The sequence below is a fragment of the Podarcis melisellensis genome (assembly GCF_964234715.1).
Source record: "Podarcis melisellensis genome assembly, chromosome: 7".
Classification (NCBI taxonomy): domain Eukaryota; kingdom Metazoa; phylum Chordata; class Lepidosauria; order Squamata; family Lacertidae; genus Podarcis; species Podarcis melisellensis.
In genome coordinates this window covers 27961766-27974371 of record NC_138539.1, presented here as the reverse complement: position 1 = coordinate 27974371, position 12606 = coordinate 27961766, and the positions used below count along the sequence as shown (strand labels likewise).

Genomic DNA, 12606 nt, shown 5'->3' with positions numbered 1-12606 from the left:
TCTGGGGTTGTGGCACTCATCTCGCTTTATTGGCTGAGGGAGCCAGTGTACAGCTTCCGGGTCATGTGGCCAGCATGACTAAGCTGCTTCTGGCGAACCAGAGCAGTGCACGGAAACGCCGTTTACCTTCCCGCTGGAGTGGTACCTGTTTATCTACTTGCACTTGGACGTGCTTTCAAACTTCTAGGTTGGCAGGAGCAGGGTCCGAGCAATGGGAGCTTACCCCGTCGCGGGGATCCGAACCACCAACCTTCTGATTGGCAAGTCCTAGGCTCTCTGGTTTAACCCACAGTGCCACCCACGTCCCATAATCAAGACAGTAAGGGATGCTAAAAAAGAATTTGAGCAGCACATTGCTAAAAACCTGAAGTCCAACAACAAAAAGCTATATAAATACTTTAGTAACTGAAGTATAGGGGAACTGTTGGGCCCTTGGATGAATAGGGAGTCAAATGTGTACTAAAAAAAGGATAAGGAGATTCTAGAGAAGCTGAATTACTTCTTTGCATCTGTCAGTGGAAGGTAAAGGGTAGATCCTAGTGCAGGGGTCTTCAAACTAAGGGCTGCAGGCCGGATCCGGTCCAACAGCTTCCTAAACCCAGCCCGCCTGAGATGCATGAGTACTGGCAAGGAGAATGTCCAAAATATTACTGAAGGCACAGCCGTGTTGATACTAAGCTTGGGCAGCACTTTAGTGCCCTTGCGCATGCAGAAAGCGAGGAAAAGCCGTGAGGCAAAACAAGCACAGCGGGCAAAGGTGGAACTGAGCCTTTGCGGTGGGAGGAGGAGGATAATATGGTGGCCTGGTTGGTCCTTTTGGCACGTGCGCACTGCGGTGTTTGTTTATTCTAGCTGCGCGGTGGCGGCATTGTCAGTGGCTCTGGGAGAGGAGGGGAAGATGGCGTTGTCCTTGCTGGAGCAGAAACTGTCCCGCTTGGAGGCCAAGCTGAAGCAGAACAGGGAAGCCCGGATGTGCATCAACCTCAACTTGGAGATCTGTCTGACCCAGGCTTGGCCTAGTAAGGGAGGCTTTGACGGGAGAAACGGTGGCGGCGGTGGCGGCAGCAGGGGTGGCTCCATGGAAGGGCCCCCCCCCCTGCTTGGGTGACGGACACAGGCCTGCCTGGCACGAGATGCACCTGCCGGGTTCCCCTGCCTGGAGGGAGGCATGTGCGTGCTTGGAGAGGCGGAAGCGAAGGCAGGGCTCCAGCTCCACCCTGCCAGGCTGCTCCTGCTTTTCCTGGGGGCCGCCACTGCTGTGTCTTCCCCTCCGAAGCACCTAATGTTTCTTCTCCCCAGCAGAGCCACTGGGGACTTGGCTATGATGTGGAGCCTTACCGCATGTGGCAAGGTGCCCTTGTCGTCCTCCGCCGGGCCGTGTGGCCAGCGGTGCCCTCTCCTCTCCAGAGCCCACGCGCCTTTGTCCAGCATGGTGGCCCGTATACGGCTCCAGTCCCCGGCCACCGCCGCCTAGGGCTGGCCACTCCTCTGGCTGCTTCTAGCTGCAGCTGCCGTTGCCGCTGCTGCCTTCTTGTAGCCATGGGGGCCTGCCTTTGGGTCACTTTCTGTGGTGTGGGGGAAATAGAAGCCTTCTTTGTCGTCAGTTCTGGAGAGCTCGGGGTTTAATTTTATTATATTTCACGACTCTTTCTCACTCTACCAAGACTTTTCCAGGGGAGCTGTCACTTTTCTCTCTCTTCTCTCCGAGGTTTTGCTAAGAGCTTTCAGCCGGCAACTGGTGTCCTTGGACACCCCCGGGGCTTTACTCGCCGCCTCCTCTCTCCCTGACCTCAAACTTGCATGTCAGCCTCCTGGAGCTCAGGAGGCGTGTGTATCACCAAAGAAAGAATTGGGGAATGGGGATTTGTGTACAGGAGAAAGATTTGTCCCCCGTTCTCTCTCATTCTTTCTCAAGTTGTTGCTTGTGTGAGGCGGGGGGCGTGTGGCGACGGCCATGGCGGGAGAGTTGGGGGGAAATCTCCAGTGAACAAATTGGCAAAAAGTGTACCCTTTTATTACAACCCCCAACACACACACACACACACACACACACACACACACACTTGCAGTTGATTTGCAGGGTTCCTGAGTTTTCCAAACACTCTTTTCAAAAGCGTCCTGGATTCCAGACATCTCATTCTTTAAACAACTTCAGTTTTGGCGTAATTGAAAAGTTTATGTTGATTAAAATTATTCTTCATTTTAAACATTGTATTGTTTTCCCTGTTTTTTTGTGCACTACAAATCAAATCTGTGCAGTGTGCATAGGAATTTGTTCATATTTTTTTCAAACTATAGTCTCGCCCCCAGCAGTATCTGAGGGACAGTGAACCAGCCCCCTGTTTAAAAAGTTTGAGGACCTCTGTCCTAGTGCCTGAACTAGCTCTTACAGGAAGGGAGTATGACGAACTGAGGCTGATAGTGGTGACGAGAGATGACATTCTAGACAAAATAAAAAGTTGTGTAAATCATTTTAAGATGCATTTAAATGTAAATCATTTAAAGCAAGTAGGAATCTTTCACCCAACATGGAGCTTGAACCCACAACCCTGAGATTAAGAGGCTCATGCTCTACTGACCGAGCTATCCCAGGGGTTCATCTGACAACCAAGAACATAAGAACTTACTGGCCCATCGATTACAGCAACCTGCTCTTTTTCAGAAACATTACTGCTTTCAATTGTGGAGTCAGACTATCACCATCATGGCTAGTAACCACTGATAGTCCTCTCCTCCATGAACTTGTCTTTTAAAACCATCACTGCCTCCTGTGGGAGTGAGTTCCATAGTTTAACTGTGCTCTACGTGAATAAGTAATTCCCTTTATCTGTTCTGTATCTTCCAACATTGAGCTTCATTGGATGTTCACAAATTCTAGTGAGAATTCACACATTATGAGTGAGGGAGAAAAAACTAATTTCTTTTCAATTTCTCCATGCCATGCATAACTTAATTAACTTCTATCATGTCACCTCTTACTCACCTTTTCCAAAAATAAAAAGTCCCAAATGCTTCAACCTTTCTTCATAGGGTAGTCGTTCCACTCCCTTGATCATTTTGGTTGGTGCTTTTCTTAACTTTCCTCATCTCTACAATATTCTTTTTAGGTATACAAAACTGTATACAGTATTACAGATGCAGTTGCACCATAGATTTGTATAACTGCATTATGATATCAGCAGTTTTATTTTCAATTCCTTTCCTAATGACCCCTAGCATGGAATTTGACCTTTTCACTGCTTCTGCACACTGGATCTACCTCTTCATCAAACTGTCTACTGTGACCATAAGGTCTTGGTTCTGGTCCATCATGACCTGTCAGACCCCATGAGTATGTATGTGAAATTATGATTTTTTGCTCCAACATGCATGTGTTACATAAAGCGTTAAACTTGCAATTCAGTCAGTTTGGAGATGTATTTTTGGAGCTCTTCACAATCTCTTCTTTGCTTTAACAACCCTGAACAATTTAGAATCATTAGAAAACTTGTCCACCTTACTACTCAGTCCTAACTCTACATCATCATCATCATTACTTTTGATACCTTTTTCATGATCAAACTGAACATCTTCCCCTTTTGCATTTATGAGTGCCAACTGTTTATCTTTCCTTGATTCACTGTGTTGCTCTATTATTTAGGTACCCATACATTTTAGATAATCTTTAAATCATTAACTTACCATACTATTTACCTTAGTTTCTGTGTTTCGTAATTACATTTAGTTCTGTATTTATTTAAAGCATTCCTTGCCCACTCTTCATTGCCCAAAGCCTTTCTCTATAATTCTAGTAACTAGACATAAGTGCCCCAAACATTGCTATTTGTCTGCTTTTAATTTCATTTAGGGACAGATGCATGTGGTTATAGAAAGATGGTAAATCCTCACTATTTTTAATTGGGATAGATTGTCAAGCATAGATTTAGCATAGTCTTTTTATAGAATATGGCCCAGCAACTGGAGAAGGTCAAGGGCAGAGAGCAGGCTAGTGAACAGTCTTGGGAAGCCACCAGGTGAATTTTGGAAAATATTGGGAGGGTGAAGTTGAAATAGGTCTGTTAAGCAACTGTGGTTAATTGCTCAGATATTCTAGTTAAAAACAAACAAACCCTAAGGCTAATTTGGATGGAGGGGTGGGGTGATTTGTGAAGTGGTTGGTTATAATTAGATAAACCAACTGCAATTGCAAGTGGTTGGGATGGGGTAACTGCAGTTTCTTGTCTGGCCTGGCCCCATAGGTTTTGTTTTGTTTTAAAATATCTTTGGTGGTAGACAGCGTAGAACTTTATAGGGCTCTCTAAAACTCATCATTCTTGATACTCAGTTATTAGAAAGATTTGCTCTCATGGTTATCACCAAAAAATAGATGTTTGGGAAAGCTAGTTTCACAAAATCCTGTTTGTGTCTGTGCTGATATATTTATAAATGATCTGCATGAAATTTTCTTTCAGAAATGGGGAAGACTTTGTGCAGAATGTATACATGTTACAATGTACTGATGTAGATATTTATACTTGGCCATATTTTGGAGCATCTCTTCTGATAAGCATGTGAACTGGTCATTTGTTTAATCATACCAGTTATATCACTGCGGTGTTTATACAGCATTGTTCTGTGGCATTTAGCACATACTTGTACTAATTTTTTTTGGGGGGGGGTACAGTTGTTCCTTATTCTTCTCATATCCTGTTATGTGTGCAGTCCTCAACATACCAAATTTACCTGAATCGAACATAGTATCTGGAATCAAAAGTACTATGTGTAGAACCTAAGGGGCACTACAGGCCTGCTGAAAACTGTTCCTGAAAGTTTTATGTAGTGTGGGGTTGTGCAAGTGTTTGGCTCTTGTGTCTGTTTTCAATATTAGACTGTCAGATGCTCCTGGAAAATTCGGAAGCATGGCATGGGGGATATAGGAGGAACTCTTGAAAATGTGGTGAGATTTACTGTAAAACAAGGGTATATATTTGTATTAATAATTTGTGACATGGATATATGTGGGCAGGTGAGTTGATACACTTTTTGACAATTTGTAAATTTTTGGACAGATTTGAAAGACAGACTAAATTTAAAGTAAAATGTTTCTTTTTATTTAAAAAGAGTCTAGTATATATTAAAGTGGTCAATGCCATTGAAACTGGTGGCTGGTGCATGTAGTCAAAGATTTCTTTTTCTTTCTTTTTTAATAGGCTGAAGTTGTAGCCTCTGACATGGCTGCAGCCTCTCCAAGATCTGGAAGCAGTAATAACTATCATGGAAGACTGCAAATGCAAGTAACTAGTAAGTAAAAATTTGCAAATCATAAACCTGATCCTTTAAATGCCGTCTTGTTAGCACAGACTTGTAATTTGCCATTATTCACCTTTGGTGAGCAGATATTGCTTCAAGGTGACCAGTCAGTGCTGATCCAGTCCTTCTAGTTTTCTCTGTCTCTTTAAATGGAAGGTATAATTTGTGTATGCACAATGAAGTGTATTGCCATAGTTTTTCGTTGTGACTCTGTTCCTCTCCCACTGAGAGGGGTGGGTCAAGAAAATTGTATAGCTCCCTTTAGTGGTTCTGTTGTGTATACATACAGATTTTCAGTTTTGTAATCCTAAACAAGGATGTTGGTATTTTCCATTAATGGTCTTCTGGGTTCTAAAAACAGACTTCCTTGTTACACTTATGGATATTAGTACAGTAGTAATTAACAGTACAGTCGAGTGCTCCCGTTCAGATTTCTTGCCATTCCATTTCTCTATCCTTTCTAGTTTTCTGTCTCATCCAAACCCCCAAATGATCAACCAGCATTACACGTCCACTGAGCCTGCTCAGTCCTGTTTTTGTGGGCCACTCCCTATATTTTTTGCACTTCTGCAAGCCTTCAGGTTCTTCCAAGTCTGCTGATGCCTCCCTCTTGTTTGTGGATGGTGTCATTTTGACTACGTAGGAAGTGGCACACATTGAATAGGGTTAACCATTAGTATACATTTGATTGTTTAGCCACTGAAACATGCAAAGTCATTTTATATTAATTACCTGTGTGGTCTAAAATAATTAAAAATTATCTTCCTTAGAAAGGACAGAATTGATTCCGTAAAAGCTTGATGAGTGTGCATTGCAGAAATGGCAGATGGAGCAATCTTTGTTTTTTTGTCAATCCATTTATGTTGTGGCTTACGGACACTGCTGTTTTCCACTGAGCATGCTAGTTTTGAATTTTCAGTAAAATGGATCCCAACTGTTTCCCTCTTGCAAGAGAGCTTGTCTGTAAATTGTGGAGTGGATTGCCGCTGCCATAAACACAAACATCTTGTATATAGGAGTGAAGCAATTTTTCATCCAGCACTGTTGTCTGTTTATATTGAAATCATAAAATTACAGCAATAGTCCAATGTTTAATAGCTGGCTATTAGCTATACCCGTTACTGCTGAAGAAACTGCAGATATCTCATGAGTCTTACAATCTTCCTGGGAAACCAGGAAAGTATAGCTTGTTTGGATGGTTCAGTGGTCATCCTTTAAACCTGAGGTTACTGGAAGATAGATCTCTTAATTAATGTAAGTGTAATAAGTGAACTCTGTATTACTTTTGTAAATTACTTTGAGAGCTTATTTAGCTGAAAAATGGCAAATATTTGTATAGCATTTTAGAATAATCAGAGAACTTCACATATATTATCTCAATAGACACAAATGCTTTAAGTTATCTTTTCGAGCCTCAAATCCAATAAGTAATTCTTGCAAAGCCTCAATAGTACTTTAAAACTCTGAAACAGTAACAGTCTGAGATGTCATTTTACCTGGCAATGTCAGCCTACATTTATTTAGCTCTTTGGTCTCCTGAGAAGCCAAGAACACAGCAACTTCTGAAAGGCCCAGTTGGCTTGGGGCCAAATACCTTTCACTCCTTTGAGCCTTTGACTGGTAACTAACTCCATGTCATTGAAGTTCACAAATGATGTAACAAGGTATGCATGGATGGGCAGGAAATCTAGTTACATTTTTTCCCTAGTTTTAGAGATGTCCAACAATCCTTCTTCCTCCCTGCCAATTTCTGCTGAATGACCCTGCATTTGAAATCTTCCATTTTAAAAAGCAATCTAATTTGATACAGAACAGTGGCTGAGATTATAGTTGCTTTCAGGGTTCACCAGTAGTGTAATCCTGCTGTATTTAACTCCAATACAGTAAACTGTTGTTATTTAGGAAATGTATATACTACCCTTCATCAAAACGCTACAGTGCAGTTTGCAACATAATAAACAAGATAATGTAAATCCATAATATCCACACAATACAAAAATTAAAAATTATATAAATAAAATTCATAATAATAAGAAATATATAATACATACTAAAATATAATAGATAATGAACAATACATATAAGTACCAGTGTCAAGTTATACATTTGTGAAAAAGGGAAAATGAGAGGTGTGTTCCTAATAGTTTGTAATACCGTACTTTTCTGTGTATAAGACTAGTTTGTTTTCTTTAAAAATTAAGCAAAAATGTGGGGACCATCTTATACATGGATAGTGCATAGGGTGGACGTTTGATTGGTTGCTGCCATGGCTGTCAGCGACTGTTAGGCGTGTTATTGGTTGCTGCGTCAATGGCTGGTGTTGATCGGCTGATGCTGTAGCAATTGGGTGGGTGATTGGCAGTTTGTTCCGGCGATGGGACAGACGTGAGGCAGATTTTGGGACGCGTATGGATTTTCGGCAAACCCCCCCCCCAACAAAGCTCAACAACCGTACGTAATCCCCCCCAAAAAAGCACAACTACTCTGGGCAATCCTCTACAAAAAAGCTCAACAACTCTGTGCCATCTCCCACATTTTCTTAAATTTGAATCCCCCCAAATAGGGGGCGTCTTATACATGTGGGTGGTACTTTACCGAAGTACAGGGGTGAATATAAATATACTATAGATACAGCATGCCCCTGCCTCTTAATCTATGCTAAATCAACACAGTACTAATGTTATGAATGCAGCCATTTTTTTAAAAAAATATGAGCCCGCAACACCTATTAGCTTGCTTCTCTAGATAACATCCATGGTATATTTTATTATTGTATGTAGATTGGTTCTTCACAAACAGTGCTGTTATGTTTCTGCACTTCGTTTGACTGTTGCAGTCAAGACTGAAGAAGGCAAAGCAATTTAAGCACACTGTAGAGTGAATATTGTTTGCTTAAGGCTTTATGTGAATAACAATGGTCTTCACATTTTCTGGTGTGGAAGACTGGCAAACTTTGTTATCTATTTCAATTCATTGCCATTTCCTCCATTTATCTTTTCTGTCACCTGAATAATAAATTATATGAAATATAGGGTAGTTTGTATTTCTTTTAGTTTAATGTGTTTTTCATCTGTTCATTCACTTATTCCATATTCTGCTCACCTTAGGCAAAGGATGAAGTATTGAGTGGATAGGAAATATTGAATTAGATCACAGAAATTCATCTAGGGAAAGAATGAAAAGATTTTTTTTAAAAAAATACTTTCTTAAATGGCATATGATTTCAAAACTCAGGTTTTTATTCAGTTTTTCTATTTTCCTAATATAACAAAAATAGCTCAGTACGTAGTATACAATTCAACACGGTTTGGCACTATGAGAACAAGCCTAGAAGGAGCCTTGGATGTGTGTATTCCTTCCTTCCCTTATGTGCTCAAAATACTTAGTCACTTCCTGTTTTTTTGGCAAACCAAAGTTTGTTTATATCAAAACTGGCAAACTGTAATTTGTGCTTGCTCTGTAAACCAGGATCACAGTCTGTGTTTTAATCCTGGTTTGCATGGCAAGTACAAATAATAGTTTGTCAGTCACTCCCTAGTAACAAACTCTTCAGATAGAGAGTGGTGACAGAAAAGAAGCAATACAGGGCCACTGAGAAACAAGAGGGAGGTGAACTTTATTTCCTTAAGAACATGAGCATCTCATGTATAACTTAATTAGATCTTAGCTGGAGTTTACTTTGAAACGGAACAGCATAATCTATTGTTTAGTCTAGAAGTGTATTTAAGTTTATGATCAGTTTTGCCACAGTGATGCCCAGTTGATGGTGTCATGCTCAAAAATAGGTCTGGGGGAATCAAATACTACATGTTAATCCCTGTTATGTTAGTACTGAAATGGCCCATGTGGGTATTGGATTCATAATAGTTTACTGACCCATAATTTTTAAAATGTTGAGTTATACAGTGCCTCTGAAGGATACAGTGGCCCTTTCCTGTTTGTTTGTTTGTTTGTTTGTTTGTTTGTATATATATCATCAGTGCCCCCCCTCCCGCCGGGATACACAGGGGTATGCATACCCCTAAACATTTTGTGAATCTTTATACTTTTGTCCATTTACTGTATTTATTTCCCATGATTTGAACTATAAAATGGGGATTTTCTTGAGTCAAAATGAGAGTACGCCTAAACATTTTTTAAAGAAAAAAGCACTGCATATCATAGGCATATATATTGACATTGTAAATGAGCTATGCTGAATATTAAACCAAAGCTCCTGAGAGCCAGAAGTAGTATTCCCCTATAGCCATACACTTAAAATATCTGCACTTTTTGCTATTCCACACCAACCCCACTTGCCCCTGGCAGTGTTTTTGCCCTAAGATGAAAGATGAAATGTGTTCTGCTTGATTTTTTTTTTAAACTGCCAGAAATAGGGTACTTGAACATTAGGTTGAAGGTCCTTCTCTCTGTGTGTTCCCTCTGAGGGAGGTGCAGAAGATGGTAGGCCTTCCTTTCCTGTTTATGGCATGCTGTCCCAGGAAGGCACACTTAGTACCATCCCTATCTGGATTTTTTTTCCTGGTGCCTAAAAAAGTTCTGCTATCCTTCTGCCTTTTCTGAGACCAGAGGATGTTTGATTTGTTTAAGAACAATGGAAGAGTAGTGTGATACAGATACTTTTAGTGTTATTCTTTCATATTTTTTTACAGGTGGTATTTGTACTGTTGCAGTGACCTGTTGGGGGTTGAGCTGTATGGCTATGCCTCTTCACTTGTCATTGAGTACACATTGAGTTGAACTGCTACATTTTTCAGCAGAAGCTGAGAAAGCAAATATTGTTTTTTCAATTGATTATTTAATAGATATGTTTGTCATTGCACAATATGAAATGTTTTCCAGTGGTTATAAGCAATGTTTTGTTAGTTTCTAGTGCCAAACTGAAAAGAAAAAAGAACTGGTTTGGTGGAACTGCCATCTATACAGAACTAGTAGCTGATAGTGAAGTTAAGAAAACGTCTAAATCTAACAGTTCCTCAAATCCAAAATGGGATGAACAGTTGACTGTGTAAGTAGATCTTTCTTCATAAAGTTTATTATTGTGAACAACCTCCTTGCTGTGGGATAATGATTCGCTGAGATGCATTTATTATTTTACAAGATTTTTATGGAGGAAACTTGCACCTTACGCTTATTTCGCTTGGCACACTTGGCCAGGAAATGATTAATTAAATAGAAAGTGGGTGGGACAGGCCAAAAGACGGGCCGGTGGGCAGCAACAACCCCTCTGTGCCTCTATTCTCTTCCTTTCCATGGGGCAGCTAGAAAAAGATTGAGGAAGGTGGATGGGATGTGAAGCTGCAGGGAGAGTGCATGAGTATAAGCTGCCATATCATGGGTTTTCCTCAATTTTGCTTTTGCACACAATGGTCAGAAACATAATCTCCACGTAAGATGTAAGTTACCTGTACCTCTTAATAAAAATAAATGTAAGTGCTTTACTTTAAGTGCTATAATATGAAATACTGTTAAATAATATAAAATACTATATTATTCAGCACCAGCAGGTGTAGTGTTTGGGACTGTTCCAAGTCTCTTGCTCTTCTTGAAAGATCTGTGTACGCACAAAAATATGAGATCCTTCACTCTGATAAGTATGTTCGAGGTTTGTATCAGAACTGAAACATTAACAGGGGAAAGAACTTATGGATAAGGAGGGCTTCCATTTTTTGACACCCCTGCCCACCCAGTATGGAATAACTAGCTATGCAATGAATGATGTGGTCAGAGAACATTTGCTATATTCCTCCAGTTCACAGTGGCTACATAGAGAGCCAAGAATAATCTATAGGTAACAAAATGTGTGGTTTCAGGAAAGATTAGGTGAGGCTATGTAGCCCAAATCAGTATGAAATTGATGATTTATGACATCAATGCCTAAGATTAAAAATCTACAACTTGTTAAAGAACAACTTTATCTTCCTTCCCATTATGTTTCTAATTTCTTTTCTGTTTGTTTTATTGTATTCATTTTTATTTGAGTTTCAAGTGCTTTTTGTAATTACTTTTATGTTAATGTATTTTAACACACTTAACAACAACAACTTTATTATTTAAAAAGCAACAACAAATTTATTATTTATACTACTTCTACAGTGTTACTATTTATACCCTGCCTATCTGGCTGGGTTACCCAGGCACAATAAATGCAGGCTCATTCAGGTTTTTTTCTGTCCTTTCCTTTCCGTAAATACGGGACTCAGTAGACTTCTATCCATGGTTTTTCTTGTAAAAAAGTAGACTTGCTTTCAGGATTCTGGTCTGGGAAATAAGTGGTTTGACTGTTTCACAAGCACTTGGCCCTTCTAAATATTCTTTTCAAACTGGCAATTTTATTCACATGATTCCCTCTAGGTGCAAACTAAGCATAACTAGAAGCTGGGATGCTGCATGTTTCTGCCACCTGTGTTTTCTGCTATGGGATTCCAACCTGATGCAAACTGTGGCAAAACAAAATGTGTAGATGCTGTACTGTGTAATATCCTGACTTTTGCATATATCTGGAACTTAATTAGACTTGGGTGCCTAGACTGGGGAGAGGTCTTCAGAGCAGTGTACTTGCATTTTTCAGTGGGCGACGGCGGGGGCGGGGGGGGGGGAGAGATTCAACATTGACAAATTTGACTGTTATTAAACACAGCTGTTCAACTTCATAATGCAGATTTATGTCTAAACTCTATTTAGGTCTAGCTGTTGTTTTGTATGTTGAATATGATGAAACTGATAGACTGCAGTGTGCCATGATGAAAAAGGAATTGAAACTTGTTTGTTGTTTATAGGAATGTGACTCCGCAGACCACTTTGGAATTTAAAGTTTGGAGCCATCATACTTTAAAAGCTGATGCTTTGTTAGGGAAAGCCACTGTAGATCTTAGACAAGCTTTGGAAATGCATGATAGAAGATGTAAGTTTCCAGTTTATTTAAATTTCATTAGTTAACAAAATCTTTATACAAAAATGTGTCTTGGTTTTTGTAATATATATGTTTAACTGCAGATGATGTTCCAATTGTTACATATATTGTAGCTATATATAAAGGCTTAAGGCTTACTTGATCTTGCATAATTCCTCCCACCCCACATAAACTGACCTTGCTGGTGACTGTAGGAATGTTATGATTGATAAAACATAACCCATAAAGCAAATTGGAATGAGCAAATCTATGAAGGTTCATTTTATTAGGCTGATGCGTCTTGCATGAGCAAGAGCCCCAAGCTGTCTCCAACCACATTTTCAGAGATTTCCCATTTATAGTAAACCAGTGCTTTTTTCTGGGGGGATACAGGGGAACCCATACCCCTAAACATTTTGTGAGTC

The 12606-nt window shown here is 40.1% G+C and overlaps 1 protein-coding gene across 2 annotated transcripts in view; it reads left to right on the top strand.

Annotated features, from left to right (window-relative positions):
• The window catches only part of WWP1 (WW domain containing E3 ubiquitin protein ligase 1), a 46368-nt gene that overhangs the window by 7256 nt on the left and 26506 nt on the right, over positions 1-12606 (top strand). For both annotated transcript variants that reach the window (XM_081919704.1, XM_081919703.1), the window contains exons 2-4: positions 5190-5280; positions 10156-10297; positions 12069-12193. In XM_081919704.1, the coding sequence (XP_081775830.1) occupies positions 5211-5280; positions 10156-10297; positions 12069-12193 (337 nt within the window). In that variant the 5' untranslated portion in view covers positions 5190-5210. The remainder of the gene's footprint in view (positions 1-5189; positions 5281-10155; positions 10298-12068; positions 12194-12606) is intronic.